The sequence below is a fragment of the Crocodylus porosus genome, unplaced genomic scaffold (assembly GCF_001723895.1).
Source record: "Crocodylus porosus isolate Cpor-Errol unplaced genomic scaffold, CroPor_comp1, whole genome shotgun sequence".
Taxonomy (NCBI): Eukaryota; Metazoa; Chordata; order Crocodylia; family Crocodylidae; genus Crocodylus; species Crocodylus porosus.
Window position 1 is genome coordinate 188,196,753 of NW_017728906.1, and position 20,107 is coordinate 188,216,859.

At 42.6% G+C, this 20,107-nt stretch overlaps 1 protein-coding gene across 4 annotated transcripts in view; it reads right to left on the reverse strand.

Moving 5' to 3' along the window:
- LOC109306784 (N-acetylated-alpha-linked acidic dipeptidase 2-like) overlaps positions 1-20,107 on the reverse strand; it is a 47,955-nt gene that overhangs the window by 3,091 nt on the left and 24,757 nt on the right. For all 4 annotated transcript variants that reach the window (XM_019530352.1, XM_019530350.1, XM_019530351.1 and 1 more), the window contains 8 exons: positions 19,556-19,638; positions 19,060-19,123; positions 14,364-14,431; positions 10,551-10,654; positions 8,933-9,023; positions 6,110-6,374; positions 1,437-1,518; positions 685-777 (listed from right to left, as the gene is read on the reverse strand). In XM_019530352.1, coding sequence (XP_019385897.1) covers positions 685-777; positions 1,437-1,518; positions 6,110-6,374; positions 8,933-9,023; positions 10,551-10,654; positions 14,364-14,431; positions 19,060-19,123; positions 19,556-19,638 — 850 coding nt within the window. The remainder of the gene's footprint in view (positions 1-684; positions 778-1,436; positions 1,519-6,109; positions 6,375-8,932; positions 9,024-10,550; positions 10,655-14,363; positions 14,432-19,059; positions 19,124-19,555; positions 19,639-20,107) is intronic.

Genomic DNA, 20,107 nt, shown 5'->3' on the forward strand with positions numbered 1-20,107 from the left:
CTTTAAGAGGAGGTTAGATGAACACCTTGCTGGGGTCGTCTGACCCCAGTGCTCTTTCCTGCCATGGCAGGGGGTTGGACTAGATGATCTACTCAGGTCCCTTCTGACCCTAGAAACTATGAAACTATTTGTAGCAATATTCATATTTGGTGAATTCTACCAGTTTGTTTCTGCATTTACCCCATTGAATGATTCTCTTTGCATAAGAATGGGGCACTCAAAAAACCCCTCAGACCCCCAAATCTACTTTAGCGGTCAGCAGCAAAACCCAGAACACTCCTGTGACAACTTTGTACAAAGAAAATAAGGCTAAAACCCTGTGCTAAAAAACCCTGTGGTAAGCAACTTGATGAGTTTGGTTAAAAACTGCCAGGGAAAACTGAGGGAGAAAGCAAAGTCCAAGGAGTCTGCCCTTTTCTTGGGCTTGAACTAATTTTTAAATTTCAGATTGAGACACAAACCACAACAGAGTTCATCATGAGGCCTGGTTGGCAATGGATTAACTTTCATGTCACACCAGCCATCACTACCTGGTCCACACCAGGGTAACTAAAGATCCTCAGAGCAAACCAAAATCTGAGAGCTTTGAGGCATCCCGGTGTTACTGCCACCATCATGAGCCCTCTCCAGCGCACATCCACTTATCTAGCCTTGCAACAGGGTTATTCTGTTTCAGTAACTTACCTGTAAAACGTCCTGCCTGGTAAGCCAAGAGGATCAATGAAAGCTCTTTCCACAAACATCAGCTGATCATTCATACTTCGCACTGCAAGTGGGCTATAAGCAACGAAGACAGTCATTTCATACAGAAACAATGCTTGACTCTGTTAAGTACTGGCTGTTCCTGGGACTATAGATTCCTCCCAATGCACCTTATTAGGTTAACCACTATTATTATCTCCGTCTTAGAAATGGGGAAAGTGACACATGGGGCTTAAACCTTCCATTCAGGCAGAAAACAAAATTTACTGATGTCTCTCTCTGCAAAGCATAATGCACCCGTCTCAAACACCATGCGTCAGATGTACTAATCCAATAGCAGACCTTACCATGTGACCCACATTAGGTTGAGGGGATCTTTCATTACATAAAGCAAAATAGGAAAAACCCTTCTTCAGGAAAAAAGGAAAATTCTTTATTAAAACTCCTAATGAAGAAAGAGTATAATTTGTCATAGCTGAGTGCTTTTTACATTTTAAAAATATTCATTTATCTAAGCATTTACTAACACTGATATCACAAAAGGTCTCCAGCTGTTGCTGCTCATCAATGAGTGTTCACAAGAAACAAAGAAGATGCCAAGGCTACAGTCCTGGAGCCCTCTCTCCAGCACAGCTTATTCATTTCAAAAGGGAGTTTTCTTTGATTAAGGCCAGGAGGGCTTGGCCCTAAGCAAACCATGGATATTACTTTGTCAAGACATATTTTTAACTTACTTTTTCAAGTCAACCTGCTCTAGCCTTCTGTGGAAGTCAGCAGCAGCCTCTGTGAAATTCTTCACAGCAGAAAAGAGAGGTTCTAGAAATAGAAAGAGCTCATTCTTATACAGCAGCCTCCCACAGAGAGTCTGAAACAATAAATGTTTCACTTAATAGTGATTATTAGTGATTTAAAAAAAGATAAAGTGTTGCCTGGCCCAAGATTCGCAGCTTCCCTACTGCTTCGTTCTAACTCATTAAGGTTTTCAGTATCCTCTCATAATCTGAAAAGTGTGTTTTGACCATGCTAATAGCGCTGAGGAAAAGTGGCCAGTAAAAATCCTACAGAAAGACATTAAAAATATTTCATTTATATGTGCTAAAAATTTTTCCTGGGGAGCCTCCTACCAAAAGGACAGCAGGTTGGAGAAGGCTGGGAATTTTAGCTTTAGATCAAATGCTGGGTTTACGTGAAGAAGAGTGATGTCCACCAACCTGTGAGAGGACTGAAGGGCTTCCCTCTTGGTAGGTCTTGTCCTCATGTCCAGATTTAGGACATGTTTACCCTGCACTCATGGGACTCAAATTGAGCCATGTGGCTTAGAAGATCTTGGTTGGTGCAAAAATGTCTCTGTCAGGCATCTCCTACTAGTCCTTTATAGAGAAACCCAGGATCCTATGGCATAAGACCAAGTCAGAAGTCCAGTTCCCTGATGTAACTAGGTCCTATAATCTTTTTCATAACTTATCAAATTTCATCTTAAAACTAATCAGGTTCCTGGCTCCTAGGATTCATACTGTTTCAGAATCACGCTCTGCTGATCATTAGAAATCGTATTCTAATTTCCATCTTAAGTTTATTTATAGCCACTTACTTTTTCCTCTCTACTTTAGCTTAGTTCACGCTCTACTTTCCCTAATGTTTACCCTTCGAGTGTGTTAGAGAACCAAGTTCTCAGCCTGTTAGATAAGTCGGTCCTTGGCTGCATTTGTGTAGCTCCCTCTGGATGGGAATTGTATATGCATCCAAGGACAGAGTTTAGCCCTTGTTGACATCACAGGCGTATTGTATCAACAGATTATGGTTTCACATGCATTAGAAGAGGATTTAAGATGAAAAAGAAAGGTCATTTGAACATACAGGAGTGCATTTGTTGTTGGAAATCCATATATGCTATTTTTTTTTATGATGGATAATGTAGGATGAGGTGTTTTTGGTAATCCCTGCAATCATGTGATTATGTAAAGTATCTTTTCCTCAGTGTTGCAGAGGAAGGTATGAAGTGTATACCCTATTTATAAGCGTTTTGAAATGCCACAAAACAAAAATACCCCACCTACTCCTATATTTATAAAGCCAACCCCATGACTTCCTGGAGCCAGACTTTCAATTTTTGCACCTTTGGCATTGGCAAATATTTTACGCTTGTTAGACTGCTGTTTTACCCCTAGGATTCTGTGTTATGGATAATAAAAGGGAACACTTCATGTCATTATAGATGCACTGCACCCTCTCTGAACAATCTCAGAAATAATGTACAATTAGTCTTCTTTTTTTCCCCATTTATATTACCCCCTTTTCTGCTTTCTTGTTCCTTCCTCTCATGTACCCTCTAGAAGATTGCTATGATTCCAGCTACTTTAGTATAAGAATAATAATAAAGCAAAAGTATATTAGAAGCTGATTTGGCTGCAAATTCATAGAGCTACACAAATGATTAGAGGACTGGAAAAACATGGCCACAAGCGACAGTTTCAAGATGTCCTATGTATTTAGTTTATTAAAGAAGATTAAGAGATAATTTGGTCACATCTGTAAGTATCTACATAGAGCTGCAGAAATGAGTAAGCATGAAACTTTGATAACAGACAGGCCCTTCACTCTAGCCAAAAAAAGACAGAAAAAGATATTTTTGGCTGAACAGTATAACTGGGCAGGTTTAGACTAAAAACCAACGTGCACATTTTTAACACTGAGGATAATAGCCATTTGAAAGGTGCAGTTCTGGAATGGTATCCCTGGCAAAATAGGCTCAGAAAGAGCCTGGATTGCTTCAAGATGGATCTTGGTAAGTTCAAGAAAGGGATCATATGATAATAGTAATTAGGGGACATGAGGTGGCTCCAAGTGTCTGACATTCCCGTGAGGGCAGCTGAAAAGAAACTTGACCTTCACGTGGGTTGTGGCCACAGGCAGGAATGCTGGTGTTAAACAGCAGTGAGACTCCTTTCCAGTAACTGGCTGGCAAGTCTTGCTCATCCACTCAGGGTCAAACCAATCCAAACCAAACCAGTTCAAGAAGGAATCCAGCCCCTCAGTTCAAGTTAACAAGAACTGTTGGGGGTATTTTAGCCTTCCTCCATAATGCGAGACATTGTTTACTTCCTAGAAACAGCTGCACAGATTTTACTTACTAAGTTCTGCATCTACAACACCCTTGTCTCCGCCACTCCCTTCCTGTGACGCTGTACTGAGTGCTCACATAAAACATGCACCTTTTCACCAAATCAGCAAAGGGAAATTGGGGTATGCACCATACGCATGATATATAGACCCTCATGGGTCTGGACATGTTTTGGTGGTAGTGGCGTCTCTGGGAGCCACAACAATTAATGCTGCCACTGTCCAAATGCTGCCAAAGATCTGGATCTGCAGAGATCTCTCCAGCTGGATGACCCAGCCCAGTGCACCAGACTTAGCTGGCACACAGGGTTGGTCCAAGGCTAGACCCTGCATACAGCCCTGGACCTGGCGCCATGGATTGGGCCGGCCTGTGGGGTTGGTTCACGGGGCCCCATCTGGGCTGACAGCAGGCTCAGGAGCAAGCTGGGTTAAGTAACTGAGTGGCAGCAGCTGCTACCCATTTACTTAACCATACTACAAAATAAGAGCTTTTTTCCCCCCTTTTTGCTGCCTTTCAAAAACAGGGTGTGCGTTATATTCTAGGGTGCACTATATGTGAGAAAATGCTAATAGCGCTGAGGAAAAGTGGCCAGTAAAAATCCTACAGAATGACACTAAATATATTTCTTTTATATATGTGTGTGTGTGCTAAAAATTATTCCTGGGGAGCCTCCTACCAAAAGGACAGCAGGTTGGAGAAGGCTGTTGTGGCATGTTATTTTTATTGGGGTTTTGTGCTGAAAAATTGTTGTCTGCAAACAAAGTGTACTAAACTTGAAGAAATCTCCCAGGTAACTAAGTCTTATATTTCTAATGAACTAGGGGCAGTAGTGGATTCTCCATTGCTGAAAACTTTAAAATAAAGATTATTTGGCAAAATAGCATGCTGTAGTGCAATCAAGAATTCATGGAGTGATGTCGTATCGCCTCTATCATGCAAGAAATAGAGACTAGTGTGGTCTTTTAGTCTTTCTGGTATAATAATCCTTGAACACACCCCCCCCCCCCCGAGTCTTTTTTTCTTCATTGATTTTTATCCCCCAAGAAATTGGGCCTTCAACATAATACAGCATTTTTTCCAACTAAACTATGGATATTAGAATGAAGAAAATTGATCACTTTTGAGCCATGTTAGTATTATATTTCTATAACAACTCTATTGTTATGTTTAGTGTCATATTTTAACCAGCAGTTACTATCTGCGCGCCTGCAGGAGTCAGAGTCCAGTCCTGCTCCTCAGGGTCCAAAGGACATAAGACCCATAGGGCTGTGTGAATTGGCAGTGGTCTGTTTTGACAGAACATAACTTCATTTTGAATTTTGTTTTGAGTCGAAACAGTTGATTCGTTCCATCCCGTCAAAACAGTTTCGCCGTTTTGCCCATAGGATATAATGGGGAAGGCCAAAACAGCCTATAACTTTGTCATTTCTAACCCGATTTGGATGAAACTTGCAGGAATGGTAGCCCCTTCTGAGGGCATGAAGTGTGCTAAGTTTCAAGAAGATAGGTGCAGGGGGTCTGGGAAAACTACACCCCAAAATCTTGAAAGCAAAACTCATGTCACATGTAGGTGTTAAACAGCAAAGTCAAAACCACCAGCATGCTAGCCCCTGTGGAGGCCACAAAGCCTGCAAAATGTCAAGGAGATAGGTCCAGGGGTTCATGGGAAACTGCATTTCAAGCTGTGGACAAGCAAAACTCGTGACATCGTGACAGTGAGTGCATTAAGGCACAGCAGGGTGGCCACAAAGCCTGCCAGCTGCCAAGGAGATCAGTCCAGAGGGTTCGGGGACCCTGCACCCCTAGCTGCTCACAGTCAAAAAACTCATGTCATGCGTGCTTGTGCAACTGCTGCCTCTCATCAGGCATCAGGACTGAAGACCCCACATCCCTTGCCACCACAGACCTGGGGGTAATAATTGACCACAGTATGAACATGAGCTGGCAGTGCAATGCTGTAGCCAGCAGGGCCAATAATACCCTGGCATGTATCAATTGGTTCATGGTCTATGCCTGGGGCTTTTGGTTACTGCAGATAAGAGCAAGATATAAGGCAATGGTTTAATAGATATTCGGACAGCAATGTTTTAAGGCTGTGCTATACAGTAGGAAGTTTCTTGGGGAAATTAAAAAGAGTTAATTCTGGTGCAAGGGCACAACTGAAATGCAAAGGAACAGTTTTGCTATTTAGGGGCACAAACCCACCCCTCAATATTTCTTGCCTTGGTGCAATTCTAATTAAATTAGGACATCCAAGTGTTTGGAGACCACAGGGCAATTACTCACCAAATGACACTTCGTAAGTCTCCATCTGTTCTTCATGTTTTTTGGCCAAATTATAGATTCGCTTGGCATATTTTCTTAAGGCCTCTCCATAATCTTGACAGTTAAAAGGAATGACATGCGAGTCTGCAAGCTCATAGACTAGGCTGCCTCGTAACTGGGCAACAGCAAGCTGCTTCCTGAACGTGGGGTCATAAAATTTTTCTACTAGCTCGAAAGTCTCATAGACAGTGTGGTAGACTGGATAATTGCTATACTTGTCTGCTTTCTGAAAGAGAGAAGGGGTGGGGGGGAAATCAAGCATGTGGGATGTTTAAATTCAAACTACCTGAGGGGTTGGACTAAAGCTACCAGAGATCCCTCAGCTTCCACATGAGAAAACACAAAAATCCAGATGTGTGACACTCTCTCACTGATTTTGCATGCAACTCTTATGGAACAAAACCAGTCTGAATCCATGGAGTATTTCCCAGCAGTGAGAGGGTATTGCATTCCTTCTTTTTATAGCTTCTTTCTGGGATTATCTTGAGCTCTGAAAAGTCTGTGCATAGCACCCAAAAAGAAAACCAGTCTGAGTGTCCAATCCATACATGTGTAGTCCCATTGGAATCCTGTGCAATTAAACTAATTGGCTTGTACACTTAGCTACATCCGTTCCCTCGTTTCCTCTTCCTTACCTTGCAATGGAATATAATACTCCTATTCTCCATTCCTAACTTTCTCAAACCTGCCACTGTTTCCAACTAAACTTCCTGTACATTGAATGGTCTTTCACTATTTATGTCATGTTGTCTTCCTTTTTTCCTTGAGATACTACTTACACTCCAACCTGAAAAAGCCTCTAATGCTAACTCTTTTCTGTACTGGCTGTATTAGTTCCCACTGCTCTTGATCTTATAGCTGTGCTTTTGAAATGCTGTGAACTCATCAGAACAGAGGACTAGATCACTAGTGTTCATTTCTTTGTAATCACTTGCACTTCTCTACCCACTTTGAGTGTTAAAAGATACAGTTCAGGAACCCATCTTAGAAATCTGGACATGTCTACACAAGACGCAGCATGGCAAGCCCTTCATCCCCATCCTCACCTCTCTCCCAGCATCAGTCTTCCATCCTTTTGGGTTTTATAATGTAGCTTTTGCAAATATACAGAGCTCCACAATTATAAATCCTAAAAAATGTTTATTGCAGAATTAGATGTCTCTTAACCATCTTACCTTTTTTCTATTTTTATTTTTTTACTGAAAAATTAATGCAAGTTTAGCAGATATCTTATTGTAAGAGTTTTGCAAGCATTGCCAACAAAACATTTTATAAACAGGGTTAAACACAGAACTACACTTTTTGGACAGTTGCCTTCCAAAAATAAAGGAAAAATTGGACAAACCTTTCATTTAGTAAGGCCCTTTAGAAGGGCGATTTTTTACTAGCTAGCTAAAACATGTTACTTGAGTTTTAAATAAATAATATATATAAGGAGACTCTGATGAAAGTTGGAATAATAGCTTTGTCTAGAGACAGATACTATAGCCCATGAGTGTCCAACCTTTCTGAATGTGGGGCTGGATCATGAACTTTATCACCCAGTGGGCCGGCGAGCCATATTCAAACACACTGTGTCCTGGGCCAGAGGGAGACCCTGCCTATGCAGCCCTACTGCACCTGCCTGTTACTGCAAGGTTCATGGTAGCTGCTGGTGGGCAGGGGCAGGAGGGACCCATTCTGCATCCAGCCACCTACTGCCCCAGAGACTGAAGGGGAGAAATAAATAGCTCCACATCTCTATCCCCTGAGCAGCACAGCCCCACAAGCCAGCACTGCCTGAGGGGGGCCGGAGCTGCTGAAGGCTGGGGAAGGGACAAGTTTCCCACACGCTCTGTGTCAGCTTGACGTTGCTGACGCAGTGCGTGTGGGAAGAGGAGTAGCCGTGTGCCTCTCAGGACAGGATAAGCCCAGCTGGAGCAGCGGGGGCTCAGCTGCACTTTCCCCAACCTGCACATGGCTCTGCCACAGCTTCTGCTGGCTGGTGCCAACCTGGCTGGCCTCCTTCTGTCCCCAGCAGCACATGGGAAGCCAGCACGGGGGGGCCTCGGCAGGTGGGTCCTGGTGTCCCCTCACCTACCCGCCCGCATGGCCCGGCTCACCGTGGTGGCCAGCCACCCGCACACACAGCCTTGGTGGCCCTGCAAAGGTCACACCAGGACCCTGCCTGCCGAGGCCCCCCCCATGCTGGCTTCCCACGTGCTGCTGGGACAGGGGGAGGCTGGCTAGGTTGGCACCAGCCAGCAGAAGCAGTGGCAGAGCCATGTGCAGGTTGGGGAAAGTGCAGCTGAGCCCCCGCTGCTCCGGCTGGGCTTATCCTGTCCCGAGAGGCACATGGCTGCTCCTCTTCCCACATGCACCGTGTCGGCAACGTCAAGCTGATGCAGAGCATGTAGGAACCTTGACCCTTCCCCAGCCTTCAGCAGCCATTAGGAAGCTGCTGAGGGGCTGGGGGAAGGACAAGGGGTGGGAGTGAAAGTAAACACTGTTTTCATTTCCCGTACCTCGGGCCTCAGAAAATGCCTTGGCGGGCCGCATGTTGGATAAACCTGCTATAGACTACTCTGTGACCAAATGGCTATCTAAATATAAGCGTCTAAAATGCACACCTCATTATCATAGGTGAATTATTCTTCATGTCTTTATTGCTTTGCAAAATAGCAACGTTGATCTTTTTACATGCAGAAAAAAAATCTTTGAAACAGGTGTACAACTGCCAAGCAGATAACTTTTCAAAATAAAGCCACAAATTGGTTTTATTGTCAGGCAACTTAGAGGACTTACCCTATTCTTGGTATAACGGACCCTGCCAGATGCAATTCCCAGTCGCTGGAAGTAAGCCTCAAAATCACTGCCTGAGCCCAGTTTGTTTATTCTATGTGCAGCGAAAAAAAGGTACCAAAATGAGACTACAGTCTGACTGCATCTAGACTACGAGTGAATATTTATGCAAGTTGCTATTAGCAAAATTTCAAACCAACACAGTTTTGGACAAAGTCATCACTGTAGAATACTTGGGGAAAGGAGGTGAGAGAGATAAGTATCAGGGGATTCAAGCATTAAAAACCTCTTTAACACTCAAATAAATTAGGGGACTACCAACAAAGATGTATTTCCATACTCGTGGGAGATTACCATACAGTCAAAGCTAGGCAAAGAATTTCTACTGTGTAAAAGGCAGTTGCCTTTGTTACTTACAGGTGAACACCACCATCTACTGGATAGATATGGTCACATAACCAAAAATAAAAGTATCATTCAATAAATGGAGAGGGGCACGGGGGGGGAGCGGACATAAAATTCTGGCTAAGGTTTTTATTATGCTCATACACATGCTTTTAGGAAAATAATCAGTGTGTGCGTCAAAAATATTTAACATGCTGCTTAGCCAGCGGGGATTTACTGAAGCCAGTAAAGCTGATGATCCACTTGGAAAGCAGCTCTTAAAAGGTGAAAAATAACTTCACTAATTTACTGGGATTATTTATGAGAGTCGGGGCTGGAGGCTGGGTCCACAGGCTTGGGGCACTTGAGACAAGTAACGTTTGTTAAAACCCACTTGCCTTAATAGTATAATGACTTCTATTTCATAATTAGGGACTTTCCTTTGCCAGTCAGGAGCACACAAATAGCTGCATAATTTCCAAAAGGGATCTTTTAGAATTCAGCAATGTTTGCTCTAGGTCACCTTGTATATTTAAATATACTGAGATGTTAGTCTTTTACAGTCAACTATATCTAAAAATATAGAGCAGTACAAAAGCGTTCAGACTTATTAAAAGGAACTGGATGGAGTAGTAGTTCAACTACTTGGATATCCTAACTGACTGATCCTGCATCAGTGCAGGGATTGGGCTAGACCAGGGGTGGCCAACCTGTGGTGCAGGCAGCTTGTGTGTGTGGCATGTAGCTGACCGGGGATGGGGCAAGGACCACAGGGGCAGAAGGGGCAGAGAGAAGAAAGGAGAACATCAGATCAGGCAGGGAGCACAGGGCTGGAAGCAGAAAGCAGAGCAATCAGAAGAAACGAATCAGAGTGACACTTGTGAGGAGTACAAAGCTAATTTGTGGCATGGCTACAAAGAAGGTTGGCCCCACTGGACTAGAAGATCTCTTGAGCTCCATTCAAGTCCCTATACATCTATGACTACACTACAATTGTTTTCCAGTGCATTTTATTAATAAGACCTCTAGGCATTCAGAGATTTAATTTTTGAATTGGCAGGGATGCTACCGGTGTGGATTTATAGAGCGCTCTTAGATCATAGATGGTCACCTTCTACCGGAAAGTTTTGTATTGCAAATGTTGAAAATGTCCTTCAAACAAAACCCTGCAAAGCATTTGAAATACCGAGGGAAGGAGGGATTGAGGGGAACACCTATTACAGTTTAATAGACTTACCTGGGTTGATCATCATCATCATCATCATCATCTAGTGAGCGGTCCTTTTCAAGCCAGCTCTCATAGAGAGACTTGCTTTCATAGCCCTCATCAGGGCTTGAGATCTGGAGAGGCAAAGCACATGCTATTATTAAAAATGCCTCACTTTCTAATTTAGTTTTAGAGATGTAAAGTGCTAATTGATACACTCCTTCACCTAAACTCACAGGCACACACGTGACCTTACAATGCATAGGCCCCAATTATGGGCTGAATCCCAGATGCACTTAGAACGGGTAGAGAATGGCCAAGTCATTGACACCAGTTCAGTGCTGGGACCAGTTGGGATCCTCTGATTTATATCTAGTCCCCATGGTCCCAAGAGACTGCTTCGACACCCAGAAATTCCCCAGCCTCACTGTCTTCCCATTAGGAATATCCTCCATGCCAGAGGCTGGAAACAGACAGCCCCAGTCTACTCAAGGTACTGCTGATGCAGGGGAAATACTTCACAGTCAGCCTAGGACTGCATTATAGCTGCTTTGTGCAAGATGAGGAACTGTACTGCAGGGCAGGTTCTGAATCATAGATATGATTATTTATATTACAGCAGCATCTAGAGTTTCAAGTGATATCCAGACCCTATTACACAGTGAATTGCACCTGCATATAGTGATAAACAATCGTTACCTCAAGGAAATTGCAAATCACAAACACAAGTAGACAAGGTAAGGATCATACAGATGGGAACAGGCTGAGATCAGATAAAATGACTTGCCCACGGTTATTAGAACTGTGGCTCAGCTGCACAGCAACTCTAGGTCTCCTGAGCCAGGAACCCAAGCACAGGCCTTCCTTCTTTAAGGATTATAATGCCAGATAAGTGGGGTTCTTTAAAAAGGTCTCTAAAATTACACTGATTTGACGAGAGAGAACCACATGAAAGTGCCCCATGAACAAATTTGCTTGATGAACCGTTACAAAAATAAGGTAGAGGTTCACTTTCAGCACTGAAAATATATTGGAAATTTTAAAGGTTTTGACCTCTAAGATCAGGTCTGCAGCTAACAGAAACAACAATTTTCTGAAATGACTGCCTGCCAGCTGTCATTTCCAGGGCAGTTTGGTCAGACTTTAGGGCTAAATTGAAAATGACATATTAATAAGGGCAAGCTGAACTATGACATCATGGAATAAAATACTCTGTGCCCGTGTATAGATTTTATCCCGATTATGTGGGCCAAGCTATTATCAGATGATATAAAAACTATTTGCTCTCTTCTTCACCTAACAAGCCTTACAAGACTCTTCTTGTTATCTGCAATGGCTTAGATCCAGTCCTAGGACTGAGCGAGCTCCCCCCAGACTTCAGGGATCTGCATAGCGCAGATACAGTTTTGCAAGTATAAACACATGATAAAACATGATAAACAGGACAGAGGTGACTAATGCTGCATTAAAGCAAGTGCTACCATGTGACTATGTAGTTATTCCAGCCTTGCAATGGGAAGAAGGCCAAAGAAGGTGCAAGTAGCTAAGCATCTCACTTCAGGATCATGATTAAGCTTATGATTCCTCTGAAGTCACCTCTGCAATCAGGCAATGCAGTTATAAGGTTTCAAGACCTCATAAGACATCTTGAGCCCTATTTCTGCTCAGGACTATGCCTAGCACAAACTTACTTTGACACCTACATATAGCCTCCATCCACATTTGCATTAAAATGTAACCGTCTCCTTGCCCTGCTGTTTCCCACAGGTGAAATTCAACCCTATGCATATGGCTAATAACACTTCAAATATATCAATTCCCTGTCTCAAAGGATAAAATGGGACTGGATCTTGTATTGTCTCTCTCCATAGCTGGACTCTCAATATATGCAGGGAATCTGCTACAATCTTAAGGAGAGTAGTATAACTTAGCTGCTTCAGAGGCATGACTATATCAAGCATGAACATCCTTTTGTCCAAAAACCTGAGTTCTTGACAATGTCCATGTATGTTGAGACAAAGCAAGAAGCAGCAGACCCGTATAAGGAAAAAACTATAGCACAAGCCTTTAGGTCCCCCCCTCCAAAGAAGACAGCAGAGTAGGAAAAAAAAAATTAAGAAAATGTCCTCTAACTGAAGACAGAGACTCAGAAAAATGCTAACACTGTTTTTTGATGCGTGAGAAAGAAAAACAGTTACAGCTTGGTCTTTTTTTGTCTGCAAACTAATGAAATAAAAAACAGATTGTTCCAAAACCAACTTCAAATAACTTGGAGACTGCAGACTTCTCAGTGACAGCTCTTTACAATATACCTACCTCTATGTGATAAATGAACCACTGAAAAATATGAATGAATATAATGTACTTCTGGGAATTCACTGACAAGAAAAGGGTATTCCATTATTGAGTGCTTATGGGGACACTCATTGTTCTGTATTACATTTCTGTAGCATTCAAATGCTTAACATCAGCACAGGGCCTAGATATGTTTGTGTCTTTCAAATATCTGGTATTTTGATGGGAATTGTCTATCTAAAGGCTTCCACACAATCCACACAAGGCTTTCTTAAAAGAAAGGAAGTAGAATTTGGGCAAGGCAGAATTACCATTACATGGACAATTAGTTGAATGACTGCAAGCAAAGAATACTATAAATGAATGGGACCAACACAAGATCTCCAGTGTGGTACCAAAGGAATCTGCTCTGGCTACAGTGCTATTTTAGATTTGAATTAACAATGTTGGTACAGAGATAAACAATATACTGGTCTAATTTTCAGATGAGAAAAATTCATCAGGGTTGCAAACCCTTTCAAGATACTAGAGTAAGCCTTGAAGGGATTTTGATGAATTAGAGGACTAGGCTGTAAAAAATAATTTTTACAAAATTCACCACAAACAAGTGCTACACACCAAATGCACAAAACACAGAATAGTGGAAAATTGGCTTGGCACTAGACCTGTCCAGGAGTGATGATGAATCACAAATTCAACACAGGTCAGCAATGTGATGTTGTTACATGCTAACAGAAGTATTCAGGACACAGGAAGCGACAACACCAGTTTAAATGTCATTGGTCAGATCTTGGGTTGAGCACTGTGGGCAGTTCTGCTTTTTAAGAGGGATGTGGAGAAGCTGAATCCAGAGGTGGGAAATGAAAATGATAAAAGGGGTTGAAGAACAAGTTGTACAAGAAGTGGCTGAAGGAATTAGGTATGTTTAGTTTGGATGAAAAGAAAATTAAGCAGCAACATGCCAACAGTTTAAAAAAATTCAAATACTTGAAGGGATCATAAAGAAGGATGAAAATAGTTGGCATCCTTTGTTAGAGCAGGACATGAGGGAATGTATTTAAACTGCATCAAAAATAGGTTTAGTTCAAATCTCAAGGATAACTTCCTAATAGCAAGAGAGGTAGGACAATAATACATGCTACCTAGAGACACTAAGGAATCTCTTCCATTTGAGGTTTTCAAAAGAGGCTGGATAGCCATCTGTCTGGCATGGCTTAGGAACAGCACATTCTCCATTTGTGCAGGAAGTCGGCTGGATGAAGTGCCTGAGAAGTCCTTCCAATTCTCTGCTTCTAAATGGAGGTGTCCAACTTGGGGTTTAGACAGAGGAGGGTCCCCCTTTTGCATACAATTCTCCTAGGGAAATGTCTTTGAGTTGAAAAAAGACAGGAATGCAAGAAGGACAGAGTTACAATAAGGGGAGGAGACAAAGAAATAAACACCTTGAAAATGCTGCATAACGTGTCTAGCATAAAGGAGTTCATCATACACTTGAGTATTATGTCAGTTATGAGAAAGCCATATGCAGTAAACACCTCAGTTTTGTACCTCTTTTGTCAGATTATACACCAATTGGTAGAGGAGAGGGGTGCAGTCAGCTCTTAAAGTGTAATTGCCTGAAAACCAAAAACAGATAAAGAATTTTTTTCAAGCAGTATTGTCTTCCCCCTAAGGGACCCAAGCCTACTGTTCTTACTTGGGCAAAGCTCTCCAAGGGGAGATCCTCTACAGGGAAATTTGGCCAAGCAAGGACTGCAGATTTTGGCTCAAAATGCACACAAATACAAAGCATTTAGAATCAGATTACAGATTGCTTCTAAACCTAATGCATTTGCATTATAGATTATAAAACACAAGTGCATAAAATTTAAACCCTTAGGAGTTCCTAAGATTAGAAAACTATTCTTCCTGTCCCATGAACACAAAGTTCCTCCCCCAACTCCACTCTTTCCTGAACCCTGTGAAAAAGGACGGATTTTTCAATATACAAATGTGGCAGGCAGGGAGCATTATTATTTATTAGTATTAGCAAATCTATACTGGATGGGGAAGGAAGACAGCAAGTTCCAGAGGGAGCTGCACAGAACAATCCTTCCAACTGCTTCTTCTTTCCTATAAAGTGAGAGCATCTACCTTGAGTGTCTTTGTTGACTGCAAGTATAGTGATCATCCAGTAGAGATAAGTTTTTGTGTCAGAACTTTGTCACGTCTACACATGCATTTGCTCTGGCCTGAATTTATTCTGGTGTAAACTAATCTGGAGTAAGCACTTTCAGGCAGGTGTCTACACATATAGGGATTAGGGAACAGATTTGCTGCTCTTTGCACCAAGTTTCCTTGTAGCTCTGCCATGGGCCCCTGCCACCACTGGTGGGAGGGGGTAGAGGAGGAGGGGGCCTAGACCCACCCTGGGTTCTAGCCCAGGGGCTGGCAGGGACACCAGAAAGAGCTGCAGGGGTGGGGCAGGTCCCAGCCCCCTGCCCCAATCCATCAGTGGGGCAGCTACCAACTAGCTCACTGCTAGCTGTCCCACCAGCAGATCAGGGCAGGGGCCTGGGACCTACCTACCCCTGTAGCTCTTTCTAAGCCCTGTGCATCAATCACCCAATCAAGGCATGGGGCTGGGACCTGTCCCTGAACAGGACAGTTCACAGCCCCTACCCTGCATACTAGGCAGAGGCTGGGAAATTTGTCTCCTGCTCTTCTCCCGAAGTCTGGAGCTGGGGGTGGAGCCAGGGGGCTTGTCCCCTGCCCAACTCTGTGAGTGCAGATGAGTGGGGAACAAACTCCCTAGTGCTCATGGAGCTGGGTGGGGAACAGGCTCCCCTGCCCCTGCCAGCAGGGAGCTCCCAGCACCAGTTCTGCTACCTCGGAGTTGGTGCTGGGAGACTCATCTCTCACCACCCGCGCCTCAATCACGATTTCGGAGCAGGGGGTTAGGGTCATGGCAGGAGGACAGCTGCCTGCTGCTGGGGCAGGCTCTACCACAACAGCCTGGACTTGAACTATTTCCCATCCCCTTGTGGATGGCTGACCGGGAGCAGATTTTGCTCCCGATTAGGTGCCTACATGAGCGCTACTGCACCATTACTAATCTTAAGTAAATCTGCTACCTGCATTTTCAGGTAGCAAATTTACTCAGGATTAGGGAGCTCTACTGCATAGTAACTGTGCATGTGTAGACCCACATGCTTACATCACAGTAAACTATACTACTGTGCAGTTAAGCATCTCATATAGATGTGCCCATCGAGGCAGCATTCTTACTACAGAGAACAGGCAGCCTATATATACAATGCACTTACAAGTAGAACCACACACGAATAAGCAGACAGCAGCTCCTGCATCTGCATCAACCTGAAGCTTAACGCATCATGGAACACAGTGAAGTTACTCAGTATTCAAATAACAGTTATAATTATGGGTGCAAAGGCTACATTCAAAAGAAACTCATCATCTCCAAGCCAGACTAGGAAGTAAAACAGTCTTTCTAGAGACTCCAATAATATCCTGTGACTGTAACTCTGATAACAAACTGTGGTCTCAAGGGAGAAACAACAGCTTTCACATATCTGATGGACTGTTTTGTTAAAGTTGTTAATAGATTTTGGTGTCACTTTAGACCAGTGCTGAACAGACAGAATATGAACTCCCAATAAAACTAAACTGACAGCTATAACAATGTAATAAGTAAAAAAAAAAAAAAAAAGAGGAAAAGGAAAAGCCCCTCTGGATCACATTACTAACATATCCAACATTTATTGTTTTAGGAATTAGAAATTACACCCATGATCATGCTCAAACAGTTTCATTTTAATTGTGGATTTTGGTTTTTTTAATCAGATAATTTGCCATTTTTAATCAGAGAATTTGTAATTTTTAATCAGAGAAAAACAGAATCCCTGACATGATTAAGCAGCAAATTGATATTGCAACATCATGTTGTCTCCAAAATCAACCCAAAAGATTTGTTCCAACATGTGCTGAGAATGTGGAGCAGGAATAAAGTTATTATTTCATTTGAGAGAGATTCCTTGGTCATGAAATGCTGCTTTACTTTTCTCACTGACTGCATAATTGAAGGAAGAGCTCTATTATCTTCTTTATACTTAATTCCAACTGAGAATGTAGAAAGGAATTTTACTTCTAATTTTCCCCCACTCATTCTTTGATGAGGATAGTTCACAGAAAGCAGGTTAACATTAAATTCCTGACCTGTTAGAAATTCCTTAAAACTGCTCAACTCCCCCACTCACAGGAAGCAAGATAAACTGGTTTTACATGACTGAGACACAGATCAGATCTAGCATGCTCCCCCTCAGACTCACTGTTACTCCAGCCCAGAGATGCGCAATACACAGCTCTTATTAAACCTCTTTATTAAATAAAAATATTTGAAAAGCCAAACAGCAAGTCCTATGCCCTCAGTGCACAGTGGTTTGTTAATTTGTAAGTGCCCCTGTGTGTACAGTTCAGTTTTTGGCTTGCAAATGCTCTGAAGGCTTGCATCCAAGTCACAGCAGATCCTTCTAGCAGCAGCTCACCCCTTAATAATCTTGACTTGTGGACCCGTGCTCCTAAGAAGTAGTTAGAGTCAGTGAACATTAGCCCATGATCACAGGGGTAGTTAGTCATTTAATCTGAAGTCAGGCAGAAAGTAAGACAGGATGTAACCTTAGTCTTTACATGTGATCCAGGGGTGGGGTGGGGTGGAGTCACTTTAATTAGAGTGGCTCTCATAGATCCTCTAATTAAAGTGCCCATAGCACCTCATACATTCAGTGTCCCATGTTTCAAAGTGGCAGTGGGGGCATTTGATGAGCTTTAGTTTAAGTGCCCCACCATCATTTTGTGGTGCGGGGATGCTGAATACACAAGCCACATGGAGGTGGCTGAAGCATGCTAATTAGCAAGCTCCAATGCGCTATAATTACAGCGCATCAGAGCAGTGTCCCTGCAACAGTCTACTTTCATCAGATGCTATGAATGGACTGGCAGTGTTTGGCAATGCTAATTCATGCATAGCATCACACAAAGTAGGTTGTTGCCTATGAAACTGTACCTCTCTGAACCAGTTAGTCTCTTTGATGTGACACAGGCATTGTCTTGAACCTAAATCTGAAGCTGGGACCAGCAAATAAACTCCAGCTTCTTGCCAGCTGGCCCTTCAGAGCACCTGTACTAGTGGTAAAGAACCATGTACTAGTGGATCTTCCTCCTAATGGCCACTCTTTTTGTATTCTCATTGCTGCTATGGGGGCACCATCACAGCTGAAAGGCTTCCCTGGGCAGCTGGCCCCACCAGCACACATAAGCGCAGCCCAAACTGTGGGCAAAGATGGTTGCAGTAGCTGTTACCATGTTCATGTGCCATCCCCAGTAAAAGCTAAGCTCAAAGTGATACTAAGTTGTCTTATAATGTCATGTACGAGGTAAGGCAATAACTTAATTGAGTAAAAATGGTCGGTGCTGTGTGATATTGTACCAAGTCTCAACTATGGCCCTGTTTACACTTTACCTGGTTCTGCCAGCAGCAACCATCATAACTCAACTGCCAGACCACATATTATCCATGGGTTCCTGGTGGGTCCACTGTAGCAGCTGTGCTGCTAGAGCATAAGGGTCAGTGGCAGCTAGCAGACGGCATGGAAGAGTTTATACAGGTCCTCTGCTAGCTGTTGGATACCAGTGCAAGCCTTCTTCCTCCCATTCACCTTTTCCCACCCTGCATTCAGAAGAGGTGGAATAACTCTTCTGACAGAAAGGGGAATTGAACTATGTTGGCAGAACAGTGTAGAGTAGACAAGGGTTGTGTATCAAAGTAAATATGTTATGAAACAGCTTTCAATTCAAATTAAATGAATTCATTAAAATATAAAAACTGCATCTTGACCCTTTCTGGTCTTGCCTATACTGACAAAATAAACTTTCTTTGATAGATAACCTAAGGTATCACTCACGGTAGTACTATTAGCTATGAGGATGCAATGAGAAATGAGTTGGGTCCTTTCTCCACAAACTTCTCTCTTCCAATGTAGTCTCATGTTATCCACCCTGTATCACATCTTCTACATCTAGCTGCCTTTTAAAGTTGCTGTGTTCTCTTCTTCATTCTCCTGTTGTGTAAGTTATTCTGTTCTTAGTAGAAGCTACCCTGAACCTTTGTTGAGAAGGGAGGCATATAAAGATAATTAATTAATTAATTAAATGTAGTCACTAGACTGGGAAAAAAAAATTGACACACCTTCTATAGAAGAATCACTGTTGATGTAAGCAACCGCCCGTTCCTGAAGAACTTTGACATTCTCCTGTAGTTGTGGAAGGGTAAACTTGTTAAACTTGTTGGTTGATAGCATATGGTCAGGTTGTTTTGAAACGAATAGGATTAGGAACAAAAATTATTCAGGAAGAGTTCAGGCAATAACTGATCAAACTTCTTAATTGTTCTGTTCAAAGCTGACAGTCCTATGATTTTTTGCACTTTAGAACTACTGCATGCAGATTTTCATGATTATATTACGTGTTTATATTATGATTGCATCTACAGCTCCTGACAGAGGCTCAGCTGTGCTTCAAATTGCAGTTACACACTGATCCTAGGATGAACTCCGTGTAGATAGACACATGGCATCTGCATGGAGCCCCACTGACTGAAGTGGGGCTTTCCCATAGGCTTCAGTGCAGGAAGGCACAGTTCATAGCTTGTTCATCTAGCATGCTTTTTACTACTCTATACTTACCTCAGCCCACTCTGTAGAACCTAGTAATCCAAATTCTTCTGCATCCCAGCTAGCAAAAATAATGGTTCTTCTAGGTCTCCAACCTGTCAACACACAGTTGCATTCAACTTACAAGAGAGTAGCCTAATAAAGACACCCCACAGTTGACAGGCACTTAAAAAAAATCCCCCCCAGACACCCACTTATCACATTAGACTTGATCTTTCATCAATCACCAGTTTTTAATTCCTCAAATCAGCACACCCACTGTTGTTATTTACAATAAAATATTACAACAGTGTCATTGCACATATCACTAAATGGCTTATGATACACTAACAATGAGAGTTAGTATGTAATCAGTTTAGATTACATGTCCTGGTAAACTCATGGCAGATATATACCATATTTTCTTACATACCACATACCCCTATATAAAACAGACAACTTGTTTCTGGAAGGTAGAATATAGAATTCCCCTCCTCCCCCAATGAGTCATGCCTGATTGTGTGATAGTTTCATAGCTTTGTAGTTTCTAGGGTCGGAAGGGACCTGCGCAGATCATCTAGTCCG